General features: G+C 42.3%; 1 protein-coding gene across 2 annotated transcripts in view; it reads left to right on the forward strand.

The window, feature by feature from the left end:
- Window positions 1–23631, forward strand: part of LOC120028263 (RNA-binding protein Musashi homolog 2-like) — a 323422-nt gene extending 299791 nt beyond the window's left edge. The window contains exons 12-14 of one of the 2 annotated variants that reach the window (XM_038973438.1): window positions 10339–10536; window positions 18558–18712; window positions 23020–23631. In XM_038973438.1, the coding sequence (XP_038829366.1) occupies window positions 10339–10536; window positions 18558–18712; window positions 23020–23064 (398 nt within the window). In that variant the 3' untranslated portion in view covers window positions 23065–23631. The remainder of the gene's footprint in view (window positions 1–10338; window positions 10537–18557; window positions 18713–23019) is intronic. The other variant, XM_038973439.1, reaches the window with a different exon arrangement.
- Window positions 23632–27110: the final 3479 nt, after the last annotated feature.

A 27110-nucleotide genomic window follows, 5' to 3' on the forward strand; every position in this document is an offset into this window, starting at 1 on the left:
TCCAAGGTTGGCACCAGTCCTCCAGGTCAACTCTCCCACTATATTTCTATGGAAGGGCTTTTTAAATGGCAACAGTTATTTTCTCTCTCTCACATCAACACATAAATAGTGTGAATAATGTTGCTGACAGGAAAGGTGTTAACCGTTTCTCCCTCCATTAGGCACAACGTTTAGACGACAGACTTGGCAGTAGACCCAGACATGTTAAAGAAGAAGGTTTTCATTTATAATGACACAAAGTGGAAGCAAATGCTAGCATTCTCTGTGACATTATCAGCATTTCAAAACTTTCGAAAGCACCACTTGAAAAATGAAATCAAAATTTCGACTGGAGGTGCTCTTGTACAACTCTGTTTAAAAAGATAGACTGGTAAACAGACTTGTGAAGAGGATGATGACAGTGATTTTGACAGTAATGGTGATGACCATGATGGAAGTGGTTAGAATGGACTTCATCCGTCCTCCATGCACACGGCATGCTGAGGAGAAGAGAAGTGGAGGAGGGCGATTATAATCATAAATGATAACGCTCCCTCAACGATCCACTCCATTGAGCCTATATAGTCCCCCATCCTGTTGCCACAGCAACCCAGAGACACACTAATTTGTTGTGCAGATGAGTAATTGCCCCCCAATTAAGAATAGGGATGTTGTAGAGAAAGAACACCTAATCTTGGTTGTTTGTTATTTATATATTATTTCTTAATTATTGTTTTTAATAGATTGAACTGAAATGGGAGACTGTATCATGGTCGTCACACCACAGTTGGGTGTTTGGTTGAGTACAGTGGCCCTATGTTGCTGAATGTGATGATGTAACTATATTGTACACGGGTTGTTAGCCATCGGTATTGTTTAAGGGTTTTCCTGGCCTCACATCCACTGAAGGGAAAGCAACGCACTACGATTCCCTGCAGCAACAAATCACCTCTATGTTATCTAACATCTCATAAAAAGGGTTATTTATTTATTCATTCATTTGGTTTATTTCATGTTTGTACCCTTTGATACATGTTGTGGAGTGTTATGTGTAATGGCAGAGAGGACTAGAGAACTCGAGCCTGTGTTTAGCCTCTGTCATGTCATCCTCCCAGTGGCTCTGTAGTGACTTTCCCAGATGGGATCTCTCTAATGGTAGTAGCGTTGACGAGACACTCCTCCAGAGCTCCAGTCAGCCCAGCCACGCCGGGTGTCAGCTGTGTTGCCAGGGAAGTGCTGCGGCTGCAGCCAGGGGCAGACTCTCTCTGGGGGCCAGGGGCCCTGCAGATGTTCCACAGCTCCAATGCATCTATTTGGCCACGATAGAGACAGGCTGCTGAACACTGCTCATGTTACGGCGGTGGTTGGGAGTTGACACAACTGTTGTAATAGAGTTATTTTCTCTCATTTTATGTAATTAGATTGTACCTCCATCTTTCTTTGCTATTCTCCATCAGAATGGACATACAGACAGAAGACATGAGTCGCTAGAGGAACATCAGAGCCCTGCCATTATGGTCCCAACCTTGATCTCTCCAATGCTGCTGTTTCATTCCGCTCCGTTTTTCACTTCCACATGCTCAAAGTGAATCATTTGCATGCACAGAAAGGAGAATTAGCTCAGCGCGATAATCAAGCGCCTCCATTCTTCCAGATGGCCGATCCAGTGGTCTCTGTAGTCTGTAAATGGGAGCTTTTTAACTGCATTTTATTCCACATTTTACATAGATAGTGCTATCATTAGCCGTGATCTCCCTGAGTAATACAAGTCATTTTGCTGTGCTTTGTTAGATAAGACCTTCACGGCACCAGGGACGCCGGCAGCAAGGACTCATTTTCCATGTCAGTGCAAACAAAGCCGCCAGGTGTGTTTGTTGTAAGTGTGTGTGTGCGCGCACAGACGTGTGTGCAAGAGCGATAATGTTGTATTTGTCTTCCTGTCGTTCCTGCTACGTTGTTCTCGCTAGTCTGTATTTAGAGGGATGTTTCTGCAGGCTACCATCATGGCGGGTGGCCTGTGAGGGGGACAGACAGACAAAGGGAAGGGGCCAGCCGGAGGCCTCATCCTCAGTGTGAACTAATGTGGGTGTCAGGGGCGTTGCTCTGTAAAGGTCTTAATTTGTTTGTTGTTAAAGATCTAATTAGGAAGACGAGAGGAAACAGAACGGGACGGCTAATTAGAGGGGAGCTCAGAAATCACTTTGAACCTCAAGGACACCCGGCTATTAGCGTGCACATAAAAAATGTATTAAACCTAGGTGTATGTTTTGTTCCCTTCCTTAAATGATAAAAAAATGCCTTGCTTGAGTGGGCATCCCCCTCTTCTGGAGAGATGCGGAGGAGTGGAGTGGGCCGGCGCATCCTGAACCCTTCTCTTTTTCTGTTATTCATCTCCTTGAGTGTTTAAAACTCTGTCTTCTAAAGTACATGTTGTATCTGTTGTCTCAGTTCGGACACACCTACTCGTTCTAGGGTTTTTCTTTATTTTTACTATTTTCTTCATTGTAGAATAATAGTGAAGACATCAGAACTATGAAATAATACATGTAGTAACAAAAAAAGTGTTAAACAAATCAAAATATATTTTATATTTGAGATTCTTCATAGTAGCCACTCTTTACCTTGATGACAGCTTTTCAAACTCTTGGAATTCTCTCAACCAGCTTCATGAGGTAGTCACCTGGAATGCATTTCAATTAACAGGTGTGCCTTGTTAAAAGTTAATTTGTGGAATTTCTTTCCTTCTTAATGCGTTTGAGCCAGTCAGTTGTGTTGTGACAAGTTAGGGGTGGTATACAGAAGATAGCCCTATTTGGTAAAAGACCAAGTCCATATTATGGCAAGAACAGCTCAAATAAGCAAGAGAAACGACAGTCCATCATTACTTTAAGACATGAAGGTCAGTCAATCTGGAAAATTTGAACGTTTCTTAATGAACAGTCGCAAAAACCATCAAGCGCTATGATGAAACTGGCTCTCATGAGGACCGCCACAGGAAAGGAAGACCCAGAGTTACCTCTGCTGCAGAGGATAAGTTCATTAGAGTTAACTGTACCTCAGATTGCAGCCCAAATAAATGCTTCACAGAGTTCAAGTAACAGACACATCTCAACATCAACTTTTCAGAGGAGACCGCGTGAATCAGGCCTTCATGGTCGAATTGCTGCAAAGAAACCACTACTTAAGGACATCAGTAAGAAGAAGAGACTTGCTTGGGCCAAGAAACACGAGCAATGGACATTAGACCAGTGGAAATCTGTCAGTTTCGTTACTAGCTAGCTACCTTTTGAGTTTGGATCCTGCGATGCAGTTGGCATTAGTTGCTAGGACTGCTACTATCTGCCCAGTGATCCTGCCTAGCTGCTAGCTAGCTGCCTATCAAGCTAGCTTGAACATAGCCCCCGACGCACTTCGCCATTTTATCTGAGACTACGGATTGTCCCGGGCTTGTGGCTGTCTAGACCCCTGCTGTTTGTTGTTGTTGTTTTCAATGTTCCCTGCGACCTGCCCTGTCTGAAACTGCATGGAGTAACAGCGTAACCTAATGTTGTTACCATGACAAAGACCAAAGCCGGCGGGAGTACCTTTTTCTGAATACTGGTGGAACTAATAAAAGAATGGATGACCTGACCAGAGAGGTCCAGGACCTGAAGAACAGTTTGCAGTTCTCCCAGTGTTAGCTCGAGTTGAAACAGGAGAGCGGCAAGATGACAGCAGTCTGTAAGTCATTGGGAGAGGACATCAGTTCTGTATATGAATCCAATATAACAATGACGGAGAAATCATCTCGAGGGGCAATCAAGGTGGAACAACATGGTTGTGGACGGAATTGCAGGATCTCCACATGAGACCTGGATGGAGTCTGAGGACAAAGTGAGGGAAATGATCTCGGAGAAACTGAAGATAGACCACAGGACTGGAAAACCCACCACCGGCCCAGGTGACAGGCCCAGGCCGATAGTGGTCAAGTTCCTGAGGTTCAAGGACAAGGTACAGCAGCTGTTCTGGAAAGAGCCAAGAACTTGAGAGGAACGTACAGTGCATTCCGAAAGTGTTCAGAACCCTTGACTTTTTCCACATTTTGTTACGTTACAGCCTTATTTGAAAATGGATTAAACATTTATTTTCCCCTCATTAATCTACACACAATACCCCATAATGACAAACCTTGGGTATGATGCTACAAGCTTGGCACACCTGTATTTGGGGAGTTTCTCCCATTCTTCTCTGCAGATCCTCTCAAGCTCTGTCAGGTTGGAGGGGAGCATTGCTGCACAGCTATTTTCAGGTCTCTCCAGAGGTGTTTGATCGGGTTCAAGTCCAGGCTCTGGTTGGGCCACTCAAGGACATTCAGAGACTTGTCCCGAAGCCACTCCTGCGTTGCCTTGGCTGTGTGCTTAGGGTCGTTGTCCTGTTGGAAGACGAACCTTCAGCCCCAGTCTGAGGTCCTGAGGGCTCTGGAGCAGGTTTTCATCAAGGATCTCGCTGTACTTTGCTCCAATTCATCTTTCCCTTGATCCTGGCTAGTCTCCCAGTCCCTGCCACTGAAAAACATCCCCACAGCATTATGCTGCCACCACCATGCTTCAGGGATGGTGCCAGGTTTTCTTCAGACGTGACGCTTGGCATTCAGGCCAAATAGTTCAATCTTGGTTCCATCAGACAGGATAATCTTGTTTCTCATGGTCTGAGAGTCTTTAGGTGCCTTTTAGCAAACTCCAAGTGGGCTGTCATGTGCCTTTTACTGAGGAGTGGCTTCTGTCTGGCCACTCTACCATAAAGGTCTGATTGGTGGAGTGCTGCAGAGATGGTTGTCCTTCTGGAAGGTTCTCCCATCTCCACAGAGGAACTCTGGAGCTCTGTCAGAGTGACAATTGGGTTCTTGGTCACCTCCCTAACCAAGGCGCTTCTCCCCATATTGCTTAGTTTGGCCAGGCGGCCAGATCTAGCAAGAGTCTTGAGGGTTACAGAATTCTTCCATTCAAGTACGATGGAGGCTACTGTGTTCTTGGGGACCTTCAATGCTGCAGACATTTTTTTGTTACTCTTCCCCAGATCTGTGCCTCGACCCAATCCTGTCTTGGAGCTCTACAATTCCTTCAACCTCATAGCTTGGTTTTTACTCTGACATGCAATGTCAACTGTGGGACCTTATATAGACAGGTGTGTGCCTTTCCAAATCATGTCCAATCAATTGAATTTACCACAGGTGGACTCCAAGTTGTAGAAACATCTCAAGGATGCTCAATGGAAACAGAATGCACTTGAGCTCAATTTCGAGTGTCATAGCAAAAGGTCAGAAACTTATGTAAATAATGTTTTTCTGTTTTTTTTTGTTTTTTTTTATAAATGTGCAACAATTTTTAAAAAACAGTTTTTGCTTTGTCAATATGGGGTATTGTGTGTAGATTGATGAGGAAAAACATTAATTGAATACATTTTAGAATAAGTCTGTAACGTAACAAAGTATGTAAAAAGTCAATGGGTCTGAATACTTTCCGAATGCACTGTACATCTTCCTCAGCTAGGACTATCTTGAAGCTGTGTGCCAGAAGAGGAAATAACTTATGCCAGCCATGAAAGCTGCCAGAGAGCGTGGGGACATTGCTTATATCCGCTATGACAGGCTTGTTGTCCACCCTCCCTCGCAAAAGCCTGGAAGGGATGAGAGAGCCAAGCCTGTGGGTTCATAGCTTCAACCCCACAGCATTCAGAGCCATATCCCTGTAATGCTTAGAGAAGATCTTATGTAAAATGTTATTGAAGTGTTGTTGCTGGTTCACTTGGCACATCTAAAGCCTTTTCTTGCTATAGGCCACCAAGTGCTAACAGTCAGTATCTAAATAATATGTATGAAATGCTTGATATTGTATGTGATGTAAACAGAGAGGTCTACTTTCTTGGGGACCTGAATATTGACTGGTTTTCATCAAGCTGTCCGCTCAAGAGGAAGCTTATCACTGTAACCAGTGCCTGTAATCTGGTTCGGGTCATTAATCAACCTACCAGGATGTTTACAAACACTACAGGAACAAGATCATCCACATGTAAAATCACATTTTTACTAATACTGTAGAACTTTGTTCTAAAGCTGTATATGCATTGGATGCTGTGATCACAATATAGTGGCTATCGCCAGGAAAGCCAAAGTTCCAAAGGCTGGGCCTAAAATAGTGTATAAAAAATCATACAAAAGAATTTGCTGTGACTCTTATGTGGATGGTGTTAAAATATTTGTTGGTTTGATGTGATTAATAAGGAGCATCCAGATGCTTCACTTTATGAATTTATGAAATTGCTTCTTCCAATAATTGATAAACATGAACCTGTTAAGAAACTTACTTTTAGAACTGTTAAGGCTCAATGGATTGATGAGGAATTGAAAATCTGTATGGCTGAAATAAATGGGGAAAAAGGAGTGGCTAATAAGTCTGGCTGACTTACGGTAAATTGAGAAATTATGTGATTAAACTCAACAAAAAGAAAAAAATGTATTATGAAGCTAAGATCAATGATATAGGCCCTCTACTCTTTTCCATTTTTATCAATGACCTGCCACTGGCAAAACAAGGCATGTGTGTCCATATATGCTAATGATTCAACCATATATGCCTCAGCAACCACAGGTAATGAAGTCACTGAAACCCTTAACAAAGAGTTGCAGTCGGTTTTGGAATGGGTGGCCAGTAATAAACTGGTCCTGGACATCTCTATAACTAAGAGCATTGTATTTGGTACAAATCATTCTCTAAGTTCTAGACCTCAGCTGAATATGGTATTGAATGGTGTGGCTGTTGAACAAGTTGAGGAGACTAAATTACTTGGTGTTACCTTAGATTGTAAACTGTCTTGGTCTAAAACATAGAGATTTAATGATCGTAAAGATGGTTTGAGGTCTGTCTGTAATAAAGAGATACTCTGCTTTTTTGACAACACACTCCACAAAGTAAGTCCTGCAGGCAAATTTTTTAAGATCTTATCTTGATTATTGTCCAGTCATATGGTCAAGTGCTGCAAAGAAAGACCAAGTAAAGTTGCAGGCAGTTGGTCCAGAACAGAGCGTCAGGTCTTGCTCTTCATTGTAATCAGAGGGCTAATATTAATACTATGCATGCCAGTCTCTCTTGGCTAAGAGTTGAGGAAAGACTGACTGCGTCACTTCTTGTTTTCATAAGAAACAATGTGTTGGAAATTGTTTACTTACACACATCACTGACACACACACTTATGCCACCAGGGGTCTTTTCACAGTCCCCAGGTCCAGAACAAATTCAAGGAAACTTACAGTATTCTACCGAGCAATGAGTGCATGGAACTCCCTCACGGCACAATGCCTCTCCCCCATGTCAAATCAAATCAAATTGTATTGGTCACATACACATGGTTAGCAGATGTTATTGCGAGTGTAGCGAAATGTGCTTCTAGTCCTGACCGTGCAGTAATATCTAACAAGTAATCTAACAATTCCTCAACAACTACCTAATACACACAAATCTAAGTAAAGGGATGGAATCAGAATATATGGATGACTGAGCGGCATAGGCAAGATGCAATAGATGGTATAAAATACAGTATATACGTATGAGATGAGTAATGCAAGATATGTAAACATTATTAAAGTGGCATTATTAAAATGACTAGTGATTTCAAGTCTGTATGTAGGCAGCAGCCTCTCTGTGTTAGTGGTGGCTGTTTAACAGTCTGATGGCCTTGAGATAGAAGCTGTTTTTCAGTCTCTCGGTCCAAGCTTTGATGCACCTGTACTGACCTCGCCTTCTGGATGGTAGCGGGGTGAACAGGCAGTGGCTCGGGTTGTTGTTGTCCTTGATGTTTGTTTTAGCCTTCCTGTGACATCGGGTGCTGTAGGTGTCCTGGAGGGCAGGTAGTTTGCCCCCGGTGATGCGTTGTGCAGACCGCACCACCCTCTGGAGAGCCTTGCAGTTGTCGGCGGTGCAGCTGCCGTACCAGGCAGTGATACAGCCCGACAGGATGCTCTCAATTGTGCATCTGTAAAGGTTTGTGAGGGTTTTAGGTGACAAGCCGAATTTCTTCAGCCTCCTGTGGTTGAAGAGGCCCTGTTGTGCCTTCTTCACCTCACTGTCTGTGTCGGTGGACCATTTAAGTTTTCCGTGATGTGTACGCCGAGGAACTTTAAAACTTTCCACCTTCTCCACTGCTGTCCCGTCAATGTGGATAGGGGGGCTGCTCCCTCTGCTGTTTCCTGAAGTCCACGATTATCTCCTTTGTTTTGTTGACATTGAGTGAGAGGTTGTTGTCCTGATACCACACTCCAAGTGTCCTCACCTCCTCCCTGTAGGCTGTCTCGTCGTTGTTGGTAATCAAGCCCACTGTAGTTGTGTCATCTGCAAACTTGATGATTGAGTTGGAGGCGTGCATGGCCACGCGTGAACAGGGAGTCCAGGAGGGGGCTGAGCATACACCCTTGTGGGGCCCCACTTGAGGATTTGCGAAGTGGAGATGTTGTTTCCTACCTTCACCACCTGGGGGCGGCGCGTCAGGAAGTCCAGGACCCAATTGCACAGGGCGGGGTTGAGACCCAGGGTCTCAAGCTTAATGATGAGTTTGGAGGGTACTATGGTGTTGAATGCTGAGCTGTAGTCAATGAACAGCGTTCTTACATAGGTATTCCTCTTGTCCAGATGGGATAGGGCAGTGTGATGGCGATTGCATCGTCTGTGGACCTATTGTGGCGGTATGCAAATTGAAGTGGGTCTAGGGTGGCAGGTATGGTGGAGGTGATATGATCCTTGACTAGTCTCTCAAAGCATTTCATGATGACAAATGTGAGTGCTACGGGGCAATAGTCATTTACTTCAGTTACCTTGTTGTGTGTATTTACTGACATGTACAGTATGTGTAACTGATAGATGCACACACACACACACACTATATGTTAATGTTTTTAAACATATGTAAATTGTAAAGTCTTTTGTCGCTGTCTTTTTTGTTATATGTCGGACCCCAGTAAGACTAGCTGTCGCCATTGGCGTTGGTTAATGGTCATCCTAATAAATCAAATCAAAAGATTGGTGTTAACATGGGCGAGAGAGTTTCCTTCCACCATGTTCTTTTCACCAGTCTCTGTGCTATTCCTTTTAAATCCAAGTCACATTGAAATTGACTTTATAATTTATACCTAATCTAACCTATGACCTGACCCAAGACTTTTGTAGTCTTTTTGAATGGTTTTCAATGGGCAAAAAAATGTAGTGCAATGGTGTTCAGCGCAAAACCTCAATAAAAGGCATCTGGCAGAAGTAAATTCATCCCCAAACATGACTATAATTGTATATATATCTTTCTTTGCAAGAAATAACATCCCCAAAAACACAAAAAAATAACTATTAAACACAACTGTCTCCTAGCCTCCCAGGCATGTTTTCTGTCCCTAACCCTAAAACTGAAACTGAAACAAAGTATACATATTTTTATACAACTATAATAAAATAAAAACTAGCAAATCAGGTCTGAAAACTACCAAACTAAACTGAATTTCAAATAAAAATAGAAAATATCCTTGATAAGTGCAGTCCATTTCCACAGATAATGCAGCTCTCTGTGAGGGCGCTGAGTGTCTATGGAACAGAGCTGTGGGGACATAAAGCTTTATAGTTAACAAATGCCTTGTCTGTTTCTCCTCTCCTCTGCATCAGTAGTCCAGTACATTGTGAAATCTTGCCTGTGTCAAATCTAAAATGTATGAGGAATTTCTGTTATAATCTTATTGATTTATGAGCAGAAGCCCAAACATGAATAATAGATTTTTCTTAATCATTCTCACACTTATTTTAGGAGAATCTCATTTTGGTTATTTTTCACCCTTGAGCTCTTAGTGTGTGTATTTCACACAGTTATTATGTGTGTGTGTTTTGAAGCGAGCAAGTGATGATCACATGAGCTGACTTGTTGTAAATTCTACTAAAGATTTTCTTTGACCATCATTTTTAGCTTGAGGCCACATTGAGTTCCATTGTGGAAGTCTTCAGCTACACTAGTGTTAGGGAGCAGGGTTGGTGTGTGTGTAGTGTGGTGCCTCTGTAACCAGTCTCTCAGTGGGGCTGCTGGGGTGTGGTGAGCAGAAGCAGGAAGAAAACCAGTATGGATGTTTACTGTAGTTTGCCTTGTCCTGTAACACACTACAATGCCATGTAGAAAAACAACAACAACATAGCAATAAAATAACACACACAAAAACCAAGTCATTACATTACTACAGTACTGTGTTAAGTGTTTCCACGATGATGGACATGCGTCCCATCCTGCCCCTCCCTCCCGCCCCTCCCTCCCTCCCTACCTCCCTCCCTACCTCCCTCCCTATACTATACCCCTATCTCTCAGGGTTCCCAGATTATGGGTTCTATTCCGGGGCCGGGCCCAGTGACCTGCGGGGCCCCCCCTGCTCCTTTGCCGACTATGGCTCCCTGGGGCCCCAGGCTGCTCAGATGCTGCAGCACAGTGAGCATCATGCCACCTCCGCCTGCAACTCCCCCCTCCAGCACCACCTGCAGCACAGCCCGGACCCCTTTAAGAGCCCAGGTGTGTACCCTGCTAACGTCTCCTTCAATCAGTCAATGATGCCATTCAAGTTACGAATTCATGAGGCAATTGTAAGAGAGAGAAAAAGAGAGGGAGTGTAAAAGAGAGAGAGAGGAAGGAGGAATTTATAGAGACAGAGAAGGGAACAATAACTATCAGAGGAAGGTGATGCACTGTGAACTGTAGTGTAGCACCCCTGGTAGGCTGGACAATAGAACGAGTCAAAATTCACCCAAGGCTGAAAAACAGCAAATTAACATTTGCTAAGCTGGAACACTAGCGCGAGCCTATAGCAAATGAATAGAATCGAACGTTCGCAGAGCCTGTTTTGACTGGAGTAATGCTTAGAATTCCATTTTGCCTAAATGGCACAAAAAAATATATCACTTTTTATTTTACCACTACAATCTGTTCGTCGGACGAAACGAGAAAAAAACAACTCGTGTAGAACGTAAACATCTGCACCTCGATTGTGTGTCAACTGTGCTTATGACTGCGTAATGAGAAAGTAGGGAAAAAATGAAAACTTCTGACTATTTCTGGTCTAGTGATCGATGACAAATGAGCTCGCTGCACAGACTTACATAATTACAAAGAGGAGATTCTCCTGATTTAAAATGGTGCCCGACTTGAAAAAATCTAAATATATACAGTGGGGAGAACAAGTATTTGATACACTTACGATTTTGCAGGTTTTTCTACTTACAAAGCATGTAGAGGTCTGTAATTTTTATCATAGGTACACTTCAACTGTGAGAGACGGAATATAAAACAAAAATCCAGAAAATCACATTGTATGATTTTTAAGTAATTAATTTGCATTTTATTGCATGACATAAGTATTTGATCACCTACCAACCAGTAAGAATTCCGGCTCTCACAGACCTGTTAGTTTTTCTTTAAGAAGCCCTCCTGTTCTCCACTCATTACCTGTATTAACTGCACCTGTTTGAACTTGTTACCTGTATAAAAGACACCTGTCCACACACTCAATCAAACAGACTCCAACCTCTCCACAATGGCCAAGACCAGAGAGCTGTGTAAGGACATCAGGGATAAAATTGTAGACCTGCACAAGGCTGTGATGGGCTACAGGACAATAGGCAAGCAGCTTGGTGAGAAGGCAACAACTGTTGGCGCAATTATTAGAAAATGGAAGAAGTTCAAGATGACGGTCAATCACCCTCGGTCTGGGGCTCCATGCAAGATCTCACCTCGTGGGGCATCAATGATCATGAGGAAGGTGAGGGATCAGCCCAGAACTACACGGCAGGACCTGGTCAATGACCTGAAGAGAGCTGGGACCACAGTCTCAAAGAAAACCATTAGTAACACACTACGCCGTCATGGATTAAAATCCTGCAGCACACGCAAGGTCCGCCTGCTCAAGCCAGCGCATGTCCAGGCCCATCTGAAGTTTGCCAATGACCATCTGGATGATCCAGAGGAGGAATGGGAGAAGGTCATGTGGTCTGATGAGACAAAAATAGTGCTTTTTGGTCTAAACTCCACTCGCCGTGTTTTGGAGGAAGAAGAAGGATGAGTACAACCCCAAGAACACCATCCCAACCGTGAAGCATGGAGGTGGAAACATCATTCTTTGGGGATGCTTTTCTGCAAAGGGGACAGGACGACTGCACCTTATTGAGGGGAGGATGGATGGGGCCATGTATCGCGAGATCTTGGCCAACAACCTCCTTCCCTCAGTAAGAGCATTGAAGATGGGTCGTGGCTGGGTCTTCCAGCATGACAACGACCCGAAACACACAGCCAGGGCAACTAAGGAGTGGCTCTGTAAGAAGCATCTCGAGGTCCTGGAGTGGACTAGCCAGTCTCCAGACCTGAACCCAAAAGAAAATCTTTGGAGGGAGCTGAAAGTCCATATTGCCCAGCGACAGCCCTGAAACCTGAAGGATCTGGAGAAGGTCTGTATGGAGGAGTGGGCCAAAATCCCTGCTGCAGTGTGTGCAAACCTGGTCAAGAACTACAGGAAACGTATGATCTCTGTAATTGCAAACAAAGGTTTCTGTACCAAATATTAAGTTCTGCTTTTCTGATGTATCAAATACTTATGTCATGCAATAAAATGCAAATTAATTACTTAAAAATCATACAATGTGATTTTCTGGATTTTTTATATTCCGTCTCTCACAGTTGAAGTGTACCTATGATAAAAATTACAGACCTCTACATGCTTTGTAAGTAGGAAAACCTGCAAAATCGGCAGTGTGTCAAATACTTGTTCTCCCCACTGTACATCGTGAGATATTTGGCGAAATAGACCGGCATGCCTCTCCATAGGAAAACAATGGGGGGAGCTCAGCGTTCCAAGGGCAAAAAGTATTTCGGGGCTAGCATTTGATGACAACCAAGCTTGCTGGCCAAACTTACATAGTTAGAAAGAGGAGATTCTGCCTCCCGGGTGGCGCAGTGGTCTAGGGCACTGCATCGCAGTGCTAACTGCGCCACCAGAGTCTCTGGGTTCGCGCCCAGGCTCTGTCGCAGCCGGCCGCGACCGGGAGGTCCGTGGGGCGACGCACAATTGGGCTAGCGTCGTCCGGGTTAGGGAGGGTTTGGCCGGTAGGGATATCCTTGTCTCATCGCGCTCCAGCGACTCCTGTGGCGGGCCGGGCGCAGTGCGCGCTAACCAAGGGGGCCAGGTGCACGGTGTTTCCTCCGACACATTGGTGCGGCTGGCTTCCGGGTTGGAGGCGCGCTGTGTTAAAGAAGCAGTGCGGCTTGGTTGGGTTGTGCTTCGGAGGACGCATGGCTTTCGACCTTCGTCTCTCCCGAGCCCGTACGGAAGTTGTAGCGATGAGACAAGATAGTAATTACTAGCGATTGGATACCACGAAAATTGGGGAGAAAAGGGGATAAAATTTAAAAGAAAAAAAGAAAAGAAAAAGAAAGAAAAAAGAAAGAGGAGATTCTCATGATTAAAATGGCGTCCAACATGAAAAAATCTAAAAATACACATTGCGAGATATTTAGCGAAATAGACAGACATGCCAAAATTTCCCCTATAGTAAACAATGGGACGACCTCAGAGTTCCATGAGTAATTTTTTGTTTGTTTACTTTTGAACTATAAATAACGTGAGCAGGTCTCATTGCCAACAATAGTGAAGCAGGCATTGTGACGTAGAACAATAAGCTGGGAATAGAACGTTCTGAAGGCAAGTTGGTGCCACGAGTTGGTGCCTCAATAGAACTAATAGGATCTGGGAGGGTGAAAAATGCCCTAAAATAAGGCCTGTTTTTTCGTGATTACTTCAAACCGACGACAAGCAGCTGGGAAATATGGTCATATTATGAAACTGGGCTCCACGGCGGATGCAATGAACTAGTTTTTATCAGAAAAAAAGCGTTGTTAAAAATGTCATGTGTCCAGCCTACCCCTGGCGGTTTGCCTGCTATACCCTCATAACACTGCTTTTGGAAATGACTTCAGGATATGTTTAGTTTGATATGTATGTATACATGTCTCTGTCTGCTTACTCACTCCATGTGGAGCTGAGGGAAGGACAGATGGATGTCTGTTGACAGACAGACACCCCGTTCTCATTTCACACAGTTATGGTGACCTAATGTACTGTAGTGCCTACAAACATTTAAATGTTTTACATTTTAGTCATTTAGAAGACGCTCCTATCCAGAGCGACTTACAGGAGCAATTAGGGTTAAGTGCCTTGCTCAAGGGCACATCGACAGATTTGTTCCCCTAGTCAGCTCGGGGATTTGAACCAGCAAACGTTGAGTTACTGGCTCAACGCTCTTAAACGTTAGGCTACCTGTTGCCCTACATAGGCACACAGTACATGTATAAGTGTTACCCATTTTCAGTTCAGCATACAGTTCAGCATACAGTAGTATTGTTGTCAGTACTGGTTTTTGTTTAAGTTATATCAAGGTCAATATTATTTATTCTTATCACACCCTTCAAATATTGATCTCCATCCCTTGCTTACCCACATTGCATATTGTTTGTTGGTACAGTGTATTACTTTTTCATGTAAGGTGATGAACCATAATTGACATGACTGCATTTATATGTATTTAGACTGCTTATTTAAGTAAGAGACAGAGAGAACCCTGATGAGGAATCTGTCATAAAGAACGAGTGACCATAAATTGAGCTCCCAAGGCTTGTATTTGACTCTTGTTACAAAAGTATGACAAGCGTTCATGAATATCATCATGAATAAGTTGAGCAAAAGTTCTGTGGCTAATTTTTCCTGTTGGCTTGACATCTTTCTAGATAATGTTTTGTTGCTGGAATGTAGTCTATTTGATGAGCAAAGAGTTGCAGAATGCATTGAACAGGTTACTTACTATCAATCATAGCTCATCCACTGACAGTCTGAATGATATGGTCTTTAGAAACACACACCTTACTGTTCTTTGTCTTTGCCAGTTCTTTTGTTGGTACCTTAAAACCCTATTTCCTTTGATAATCTAGACTGGAGCATTTTATTGCAATGAGATCGGGTTACTCTGACCTTTTTAAATCACCAATAGTGTTCTAACTACACAACTGTGCTCCAATGAGCGTAAGTCATGTGTAGTTATTAGTGGCTGACAGTTTGGTTCAAATACCATAAATCCTGTTCAACATGGGAACGGCTGGGGGGGATGTGCAATTCAACAAAGTCCACCAATTATGAGGGATCTAGCCTGCTGTATAAACAGAGATAGAGTGGGTAATTGGTTAAAACAGTCTTGTTAGGACTGGGTCACTCTGATAAGAACAGTGCAGTCAGTCAGAGACATTGCTTGATACTACTAAGCAGCAGTGTCACTCTGAGAAGTGGTTTATTTCTCCCTCACAAAGAGGCTACCGTAACTTTGTCATTATTTAATCTCCTGATGTTAGGGGGAGAAGGAATTTTTGATCTGGTGTGTGTGTGTCGTTGTGTGTGTTTTCTACCCCCAAACAGGGATATCCATAGATAGTACTGTGGCTTTTATACACTTGTTAGAGAGCAACACCGTTACACTAACATATTTCACAATCCAATCATCTATGGTGATCATAGATGTGTATCTGTATAGCGTAGCTTACGTAGCTTTGAATGAGATATTTCATTTTGACACGTATTACAGAAAATACGTGTCAAAATGGCAGAAATCCACCGTTCTCATCTAGACTGTCTCCTTTCTTGAGCTGGTTTTAAAAACCCTTATTCTCACAAGTCTTCAGATCCAGCGCATTAATAGACTTCCCTTTCAATGAACATCCGCACCAACCGAAAGCCTCCGGCTGCAGTGGAAAGACTGATTTAATATTCCTTTATTAATGGGAGTGTCACTGAGCGGCACTCAGCGAGAAAAATGAGCAGACCACGCCATGGGCTCCCAATTTTTTTATTTAATATATGCTCTTGTTTTTATTTATTTTAATTTGTCTTTTCAACACACTAAACAGACGGTCACCTGGTGCTAAGCTGACTGCAGCAATGGCTCAAGTGGTCTAGACAACAATTAGAGTAATTTAAGCCGACCCCATGGTTCCTCGACTTCCCCTTTTCTTTTTTATTTCCTGCTCTCTCATTTCTTAATTTCCAGTATTATTGGTCTGGGATTTCTCCCTGGCGTTGTGTTCTACTTTTCAAAAGACTGTCTAGCGCTCTTTGCCTCTCTCGCTTTATAGCCATAGTTTTCCCCACATACACTGTCAAGGTCATCTACACCAAAATATAAACGCAACATGCAAAGATTTTACTTTTTTACTTTTAAGATTAACAGTTCATTTAAGGAATCCAGTCAATTAAAATAAATTCATTGTGCCCTAATTTATGGATTTTACATGACTGGTCACGGGCGCAGTCATGGGTGGGCCTGGGAGGGCATAGGCCCACCTACTTCGGAGCCAGACCCCCACCCACTGCGGAGCCAGACCCCGACCCACTGCGGAGCCAGACCCCCACCCACTGCAGAGCCAGACCCCCACCCACTGCAGAGCCAGACCCCCACCCACTGCGGAGCCCTGTGGAGCCAGACCCCCACCCACTGCGGAGCCAGGCCCCCACCCACTGCGGAGCCAGACCCAGGCAATCCGAATTCGTTTTTCCCCACAAAAAGGCTTTATTGCAGACAGAAATACCACCCCCCCCCACCCCGGTTGGACATACTGACAAATTCTCTGAAACGACATTGGAGGTGGTTTATGGTAGAGAAATGAACATGAAATTATCTGGCAACAGCTCTGGTGGACATTCCTGCAGTCAGCATGCCAATTGCACACTCCCTCAAAACTTGAGACATATGTGGCATTGTGTTGTGTGACAAAAGTGCACATTTTAGTGGCCTTGTATTGTTCCCAGGTGCACCTGTGTAAAGATCATGCTATTTAATCCGCTTCTTGATATGCCACACCTGTCAGGTGGATGGATTATCTTGGCAAAGGAGAAATGCTCACTAATGGGGATGTAAACACATTTGTGCACAAAATTTGAGAGAAATATGGAACCAACAATTTACATGTTGCGTTTATATTTTTGTTCAGTATAGATTGTCTGTTCAGACTTTTGCCCGTCACACATTAACACACAAACTCTCTTCTGTCTCTCTCTCTTCTCTCTCTCTGGGTGAGCTCTGAGATGCAGAGGGCGGGCAGTGGGCTCCATCTCTCTGCTCTTTAATATGTGCTCTCTCTCTCTGTCTCTCTCTCTGTCTCTCTCTCTCTCTGTCTCTCTCTCTCTCTCTCTGTGTGTGTGGAAGGGCCGGCTGGGCTTGGTGGTAGGCTGCCGTGGAAAAGTGACTCGATGATGCAGTCTTTTAGCAGGCATTACCCAGGACACCCTGTGTAATTTCCTGGCTGTCAGGCACCAGCTAGGCCTGATACCCCTGGCACTAAGGGAAAGATAATCACCATCATATATTTAAAGGAGTAGAGAGAGAGGGCCTCTCCTAGTGACAGGTGTTGATTAGATAGGGGTGTTGTGCCCAAATCCCCAGAGCAATTTACTGTATGAGAGGGATTCATAAACTGGCAGTCATATTTGACGCTGGCGGACGCAAGACGCAGCGCGAGACGGAGAGATGTAAAAAAGTGATGAGAGGGACCCGCAAAGAGGCAGCTCGCTTTTCCTCTGCCACGTTTTTACCTCCTATAGGATCTTGAGATGAGCTCCTTCAGCTGCTGTATAGAGAAATAGCCTTCATATCTTCCCTTCTGCGCTCTTTTATAGTTTGCATGGAATATGAATGCTTAGACTACGTAAAAGTAGAAAACTTGTCATGCATGAGCATCCTAAATTACATCTTCTTTTAGAACCATGTTTAGTTGGAGCTGGTCAGATAGCTTGTAGAATATGTATCCATTTTCCATATGTATATGTTTATACCAGGCTCCTCAAACAAACGGCACATTTAAAAATGATTAATCCATTTCTGCTTGCGTTACATTCTATTTCAACTGGGGAACAAAGCATTGAGCCTAATAAATGTATACATAAACTATGTACACTCTTCCTTCTTCCTCTCTAATGTTGTCATTTCCTGTTTGACTGTAGTGTATTGAGTTTTGTGCTTTGTGTTTTCCAGCCCAGTATTACTGTGCATGGAAAAGGCTATACGGACACTCCTGACTTGCAAACCAATATTTAATTTCAGAATTGATTAAAATTAGATTAAAGGGAAAATCCACTCAAAAACTATATTTTGGTATTTTGTGTCATCATGATAATGTGGCCGGTGACACTTTGCTTCTTGGAAGTCCAACATCTTGAAAACTTGACTCCTGACATGCAAAATATTTTGGGTTTGTATCAAAAGTGGACTAATGAAAAAAATACCAAAATATAGTTTTTGAGTGGATTTTCCCTTTAAGATAATGGTTTGGTTAAGGTAAGGATCAAGTTAGTCGTTTTGCAGTTCACCAGTGTCCTTACAGTCTCTCGCACTGTGCATGCCAGGTGTCAGCCTCGTACTCAGCTTTTATCCATCTCTGCACACCACCAGTCCTAAATATCTGCGTTGCTCATCCCAATTTTGGCTCCCCCGCTTACCTCCCTCCGTTAGGCACCAACCAGGCCCGGCCCGGAGCCTTCCCTGGCACCAACAGTCCCGGGCCCGTGGCTGACCTCTATGGCACTACGAGCCAGGACTCCGGCGTGGGCAACTACATTAGTGCTGCTAGCCCCCAGCCTGGCTCTGGCTTCGGCCACAGCATTGCTGTAAGTATGGCCTACTCCAGCAACTCGTCCACCTCCTCTAATACTGCCTTCATCTTCTCTGTGCTGTCAAGCGTCATCCTTATGCTCAGAACAGGAGAATTCCAGGTCTAGCCTTTGAAAGGATCCTTGTTGAAAGTGCATTATGTAAATCAATAGTAACCCCTTGTGCGTTCAACCACTGTCGTAAGAATATTTTCTCAATGTCCTTTGAAGCCACTGACATTCATTATACCTGTTGGCTGCTTCAGTCTGGGACCTTTGACGAGGGTATTGATGGATTTTAGCCGGCCGTAGAAAAACCACGGAGGCAAATCTGCTCCAACTAAGATGGATGAGTTACTTAAGGCCACACAGATAATTAATACAGTTCTCCCTGTTTGAACTCCTGTCCAAAACATGAAGGTGTTCTGAAAACAGAATAAGGCTTTTTGTGTGTTTGGCCCATTGAACAGCTTGTCTTCCAGTGCATTCCTAGCATGTTAGAGGAATTGTAATGGAACCTTGTCGGTGCATAAAGCACCACTCTGGAAACAGAGAGGACTTGCATTAGATTAGCTAACTGCTGAACCGTCATTTGGAATCGGAATGGAATGTCAACTTCCACTTGACTTTGACAGTTTCAACCTCAATAAGTGAAATGTAGGTTGACAAATAAGAGCTTGTTTATATTTCAGAAATGACCGGCACATTGGCACTCAAAATCCCTAGTCAGAAATAGTTCATGCTGTTGCTATATATGGCTATCCCAACCTACATAGAATGAAATGGCTAATATTTTTCTCTTCGAGCTCAGTTTTTATGATTTGTCTTATATAGCAAATATTAATTTTTTGGACATTGGTTGTTGAAGTTCAGTTTCACCTACATGTTGGGTGACACATTCGCTTTGGAGAAGTACTTCCATTTACATTTTTTCCACCCTTGATATCATTGCTGCAGTTGTTTTGTGATTCTGCTGGTGATTTCATTAAAACATGTTAGCATGAATATGATTACATTATAGTTCTACTGATCCATGCAGTCTTAACAAAACCTTGTTCACACAATACATACACAGTACAGTTAGACATCTGAAGCTAACAACATTAGTCTCCTGCTTTAGCAAACATTAGCCCCTTATCATTGAGCAAATGATCCCAATGGCTATAATGGATCCTTATTGGTGGTGAATGCAGAAAACCTTCAAAAATATTTACATGCACCATGTAGAGAACTTCTGTAAGAAGAACTGATACCAATTACTACTGCTGTCCACTGCTGCTGAAATCAGTTGGTTTTAATCACTGCTTCTTATCAAAGAAAAATTGTATTCTTAGTATGTACCACAGCAGTACCCCAGCGGTAACATGCTCTTCGGTGTCCATGTCCACGACTCTTTAGAAATAGGTTGATTTCATTTATGCTGCCTATAAAGAGAGCTCTGCTCTAGGACACAGACAGGTTGCCAGCACCACAATGGGACCCACCTCTGTGTGGCCATTTTCCATATTCAAAATTAATGAACCAAATTGGGACCTAAATGCAGTTCCGATGGCCAAAACAAACCTGACTTGAGGAAATTAACGAGATACATTTACATTTATGCTGGCAGCACATCCTATGACTAAAATATACTCACCATTAATAGGTTTCTTTTTTGCCTTTTTCCCTGAAATGCATACTGACACAGGTACTAACTGTACACTTTTAGGGCCCCTTGATTGCAACCGCTTTTACAAATGGATACCATTGAAACCTAACAGGTGGTTGGTTGCCATCTCATTCGAGGTATTATGTCATTTATATAATATTTTATTATTTTTTTCCTATTCTATTTTCATGTTATTTCTGTCTGATTTAGTTCCTCTCCCTCAAAAAACAAGACAACACTTTTTACAGGGTTTCTACACATTGCTTACATTTCTGCATTCTTATTTTGTATATTTGTATATGCATATTGAAAACCCTTTAAAAAGTGAATGTCATTTTCCATTGTGACATCATCCTGAGAGTTGAAATGTACATTTCTAACTTGTAATGCCCCGACACTATTTCCCCCAATATTGGCACTTTGTTACTCTGTTTCCAGAAGGCTAAGCATGTATTCCGTTAAAATAAATTGTGAAAGTAGTCTGCAAAAGAAAAGTGTACTGGGTTTATGCAAACCTTGCTGTTGCTTTCCTCACTGTTGCTTTCTCTTATGTTGTCGATTTATATAATGTAGCTAGCTTTACACTGGAATTCAGCAATCAACCAAGAGTCATAACCAAGTCAGTCATATCTAGTGCTGTGGGTTGGCATTAGCTATTTAAGCAATAAGGCCGGAGGGGGTGTGCTATATGGACAATATACCACTGCTGTTCTTATGCATGACGCAACGCAGAGTACCTGGATACAGCCCTTAGTCTTGGTATATTGGCAATATATCACAAACATTGCTATTATCAACTGGTTACCAACTTAATTAGAGCAGTAAAAATAAATGTTTTTTCATACCTGTGGTATACGGTCTGATATACCACAGCTTTCAGCCAATCATCATTCAGGGCTCGAACCACCCTGTTTATAATCTGGGAACAGACTCTGGTTTCTTTGCCATGCTACTGTTCAGTATATGGACACTCGTCTGAGTCTGGAGCTAGAGTTGTGAGTGAGGTGGAGCTGGATCTGTGCACTCGTTCAGCTTTGGGTAATTTCCTCCGCTCGAGAACACAGCATCTCTACCCTCACCGCCGCTGTTTGAGTAGCTTTATGAAAACAAACTTTCAAACATAATTGTCTGACTGTGTAGAAGCCATTTAGAAGCCACATCAGCAAAAACGTGTGTGTATAAAGTGTATTTGAGAGCAGTTTGAGTACAGTATGAGAGGGACAAGTGGAGTGTGTGCGTGCTTGCGTATGTGTACACTGAGTGTGTCTCTCTACAGTGAGAATCTTTGCCTTAGGGCAGTGTTAGTCACTGCAGCAACCCAGCTGCAACAGTCCTCTACACCACTTGAAGTTTCAGTCGTAGGCACTCTGATTTGTGTGGAGTTAGATCAACCCAGACAGAGACACCCCAGTCCAGCTCTCCTCTGGAGTCTTATTCATAAAATCCTCTGTTGGACAGATGTTTCACACTGGTGGAAGTCTGCATGGTGTCACCACTGATCTAGTGACCACTATGTAGCACCCTATGTAGGACCCTATGTACCCCTGTGTAGCCCCCTATGTAGCACCCTGTGTAGCACCCTATGTAGCCCCCTGTGTAGCACCCTGTGTAGCACCCTATGTAGCCCCCTGTGTAGCACCCTATGTAGCACCTTCTGTAGCCCCCTGTGTAGCACCCTGTGTAGCACCCTGTGTAGCACCCTATGTAGCCCCCTGTGTAGCACCCTATGTAGCACCTTCTGTAGCCCCCTGTGTAGCACCATATGTAGCACCCTATGTAGCCCCCTGTGTAGCACCCTATGTAGCACCTTCTGTAGCCCCCTGTGTAGCACCCTATGTAGCACCTTCTGTAGCCCCCTGTGTAGCACCATATGTCCTTTGGTGTATTGCTGTGAAATGGAATGCCGCGACAGATGTAGTCATCAGTTTCTCTAGTTTTCACTGTATGTATTTTTGTCTGATCACCATGGGTCTGGGAGGCAGTGGGTGTACATTTGTTGTTGAAATGCACTGCTAGTGTATATAACAGCACAGCACCACACAGCACAGTGGAAGCCATCAGAGAAAGCAACAGAGTGAAGTGCAGTTTTCTGTAAACCTGCTTTTAAAAAAACAAACCCCTCATCTAACTGGTAGCTGGGCGGTACTGCTTGTCTCTGTGCATGCTAGGAGTGATGTCCTGTCCATGCCTGCTGCCCCTCTTCCATAAAGCTGTGTGTCGTGTGGTAGCAGGGATACTGCTGGTACCGTATGTTGTGTCTGGGCTGGTGTCTCACTGCCGTGACCATCCTAGCCTGGAATCCTTTCTTGAAGTGAAGCAGAATAATTGAGTTTGGATTCCAGGCTAGTGCCATCCATCTTTCTGGCAGTGAAAAAGCTCCCATGGGATGTAGCACTAGTTCTGCTCTCTCTCCCCAGCAGAGGCTGGGTTTGAGATGATTCAGTTTGGACCATCTGCTTCTTCAACCATTTCGAACCTCTGTAAAATTGGTTCTACCATCAATCAAATGTTTTAGAATCAAGAGAAATGTAAAATGAAGAGATACAACGGCACAGAAGAAAATATTGGCAGTTGAGGGGAAAAGCTGTCAGACATGACATACTGTATCAGTGTTACAGAGAAGGGGGAGCTTTTGGTTTTAACTACTGGCTTTGAATGTCTCCGTTTCCCATTCCAGCAGAGTATTTCAGGAGGCCCGGGGAAGACCGGGCGGAGTTTTTAACTGGCTATGTGAACAGGTGATGCCATCCAACGCCAAGCACTACAGCATCAACCCACAGGAGAAAAGTGGAGGTGGCACCATGTGAAGAAGAACTGAAGAAAATGTCAAAATCATCTCAGAAAAAGAAACTACAATCTGCTGTACTATAATCCAAACCTGGTGTTCACATCCATAATATCCAACTGTAACCCAGTAACTTTGTGTAGGATTTAGGTGTTTTTACCTTTAAATGTTCCTTATTTTAAATCGATTTAGTTTATTTTCTTTCTTTTTGACGTAGTCTTCAAATTAATAAGGAAGATTCATTATATTTTTTACTTAGGATCAAAAATACACAAATATTGGATACTATCTTAAATGAGTAACTATTTATGTACACTGTCTTATTTCATGTTTTATTTAAAAAATAGATTGCTATGTTGCTATGGTTGTTTGTTTTCATCCTTGGTAATGGAAAACATTTCAGGTGTCAGTTTGCACATATAGTGCATTTGGAAAGTATTCAGTCCACTTCACTTTTTGCACATTTTGTTACGTTACAGCCTTATTCTAAAATGGATTACATTGTTTTTTCCCCTCATCAATCTAAACTCATTACCCCATAATGACAAAGCAAAAACTGATTTTTAGAAATTTTTGCAAATGTATTACAAATAAAAAAACATCTATCACATTTACATAAGTATTCAGACCCTTTCCTCAGTACTTTGGTGAAACACCTTTGGCAGCGATTACAGCCTCGAGTCTTCTTGGGTATGACGCTACAAGCTTGGTACACCTGTATTTGGGGAGTTTCTCCCATTCCTCTCTGCAGATCCTCTCAAGCTCTGTCAGGTTGAATGGGGGGTGTTGCTGCACAGCTATTTTCAGGTCTCCAGAGATGTTCGATCAGGTTCAAGTCCGGGCTCTAGCTGGGTGACTCAAGGACATTCAGAGACTTGTCCCGAAGCCACTCCTGCATTGTCTTGGCTGTGTGCTTAAGGTCGTTGTCCTGATGGAAGGTGAACCTTCGCCCCAGTCTGAGGTCCTGAGTGTTCTGGAGCAGGTTTTCATGAAGGATCTCTCTGTACTTTGCTCCATTCATCTTTCCCTCGATCCTGACTAGTCTGTCAGAGCGACCATCAGGTTCCTCTTCACCTCCATGACCAAGTGCTTCTCCCCCGATTGCTCAGTTTGGCCGGGCGGCCAGCTCTAGGAAGGGTCTTGGTGGTTCCAAACTTCTTCCATTTAAGAATGATAGAGGCCACTGTCCTTGGGGACCTTCAATGCTGCAGACATGTTTTGGTACCCTTCCCCAGATCTGTGCCTCGACATAATCCTGTCTCGGCACTCTATGGACAATTCCTTCGACCTCATGGCTTGGTTTTTGCTCTGACGTGCACTGTCAACTGTGGGACCTTATATAGACAGGTGTGTGCCTTTCCAAATCATGTCCAATCAATTGAATTTACCACAGATGGACTCCAATCAAGTTATAGAAACATCTCAAGGATGATCAATGGAAACAAGATGCACTTGAGTCTCATAGCAAAGGGTCTGAATACTATTGTAAATAAGGTATTTTATTTTTTATAAATTTGCAAAAATGTCTAAAAACCTGTTTTTGCTTGGTCATTATGGGGTATTTAATCAATTTTAGAATAAGGCTGTAACGTAGCAGCACTTGGACAAAGTCAAGGGGTCTGAATACTTTCTGAATGCACTGTACAAGAAAACTGACATGAACTAATGAGGCTTGAAGAAAGGTGGTGTTAATTAAATAAAAAAATAGAGTGTAACTAATAAATCTTCTAGCTTTTTTTGTTTCTTTTAATGTTGTTAATTACCTATTTTGGGCAATAAGAGGACTACAATATTTTCACAGTCCTTTTTTACAATTTTTTTTGTTGTCAGGAAAAAAGAACTTTTCCTTTTAATACTTTGTGAATTCAGATTTTAAGAAAAAAATATATAGCTGTAAATATTATTCAAGTCACTGCATATAATCGTTTCAGAGAGAACCATATTTTTGTGATGGTTCATCATAAAAGGCTGTACTGTGTAAGAGCGCAACTGTCAAAGACGAGGACATTTGATGCTCTTAAATCGTATCATAATCCATTTGTAGCACAAAATTCCATGATAACCCCATTGAGGACTCGATCCTACAAGAACACTGTTGGCTTGCTCTGTAAATACTGTTGTCTTTCTGACTGTGCTAATGTCATACCAGCATACTGTTGTGTCTTCTACATGATGAGCTCAAAAGTGCACAGCTTCTAAAAGATGACACAAGGTTAACACTGGACAATGCTACACAATGTCTCTCAAAGAGGACACCGGCTCAACTTCTTCTAGACACTTGCAAGTGAAAGGCTACTTACTGTATCTGTCACTGAGATTGTTGAAGTCAATACTATATAAAAAAAAAGGACATATTACAAATCCAAAGCACACTTTTACTTTGTATTAGTTTGAAAATACCAGATGTTGAATACTAGTGTCCAGAGACAATTCATACCAATCTGCATGTGTTGATGTTACATTTTGTTGTTATGATTATCTTCATTTTTGGTTTTTCTTGTTAATGCTATTTATCCATTTTGAACAGAGCACCTACTTTCAATGTGACAGGCAATATTTCAAGTCAGATACATTTTACGTCAATTTATTGGAATGTTTTCTTGAACTGATTAGGAAGGCAAATATCTATGATTACCTCAGTCCTGTGAGTTTTGTCTTAGAAGAGATTACAAAGTAATTTATTTGAGGCTTAAACAGATTGAAATTATGAATGGATTATGAGAACAAGTTGTTGCACCGTGATAAGGAAGGAAAGTGACCATATTCTATTTGCACATTTCAAGTGTTGGATATTTAAAATGGTCTTGATAAGATGATACATGAAGGATTGTTTTTTAGGAATAACTTTTTATCCCCATTAGAGATTAGACATCTTGGCTGTTGCAATTGGAAAACGTTTTTCTGCCCAAAGGGCATTTATTTTCCTAAAAATACGAAATAATCCATACATAATCCATAAATTGGAGCATTTCGACCTTGCCAAGTAACCGTAGTCACCACAGTAATTTCCTGTAGGGACTGGTTTGTTGAGATGGAGAAATGGTTCCTCTATAAAAGTTTCAAATTATATTTGAAGAAAGGATTGGATTAATGTATATACTGTGCAGATTTTGTTTGTCTCATTTCACTCAACAACCAGGTGAAGCAGAATGCTGGATTCTTTTCAAATAAAATGGGGACTTGTTTAAGTAATAATAAAAATAAAAAAAATATTTAAAAAACATGTATATTACCAATTCAAAAAAGAGAAACAAGTATGTTCCCTTGAATGATTTACATTTTTAATCAGAAGGATTTGTATCAATATTTTTGTGGTTGTTAATGATTATATTAATAATAATTATTATACTAACAATATTAGAATGTACTGTACATCCATCTGTTTTTTTCTCCATTCCCTGTCACCTTATACAGTAATCTTATGTTGATCATCAATGTATTTCAGTAATATGTGAAAAAAGTAAACTGCAAATGACCTTGTAAGAGTGCCGTCTTTGATGCCAGTGTAGTGGTTTATACACTTATTTGTTGATCTCTCTTTCCTCCTCTCCGTCTCTCACTCTCACAATGTCTCAGTGTTTCTCTGTCTCCCTCTTCTAGTATTAGTGGTAGATGTCATGTAGTTAAGATGTAGATGTAGCTATTAGGAGATGTAGGACCAGTAAGGTTAGAACGGTCTCTTCTAATTACCATATTTTTTTAAAGAAAAGCTGATATTAGTTTCAATATCATTTGTCTATTTATTCTCAGTTGTACTGATCTCACATGGTTTCAACTAACCAAAGCAATCATTGAGGACATTTAAATCAAAAATTGCTGTAAGACCGAATCGTAAACAAGGCATTGATTGGATCCCCACCCTTGAATGTTTAAAAAAAAATGGGTGTGCCATACTACCTTAAAAGCTAATACTAGATATGCAAAACCGTTTTATTTGTTATTATTTCACAAGAGGGACACAAGCTATAATTATGATTGAGCAT

This window comes from Salvelinus namaycush, chromosome 34 (genome assembly GCF_016432855.1).
Source record: "Salvelinus namaycush isolate Seneca chromosome 34, SaNama_1.0, whole genome shotgun sequence".
Classification (NCBI taxonomy): Eukaryota; Metazoa; Chordata; class Actinopteri; order Salmoniformes; family Salmonidae; genus Salvelinus; species Salvelinus namaycush.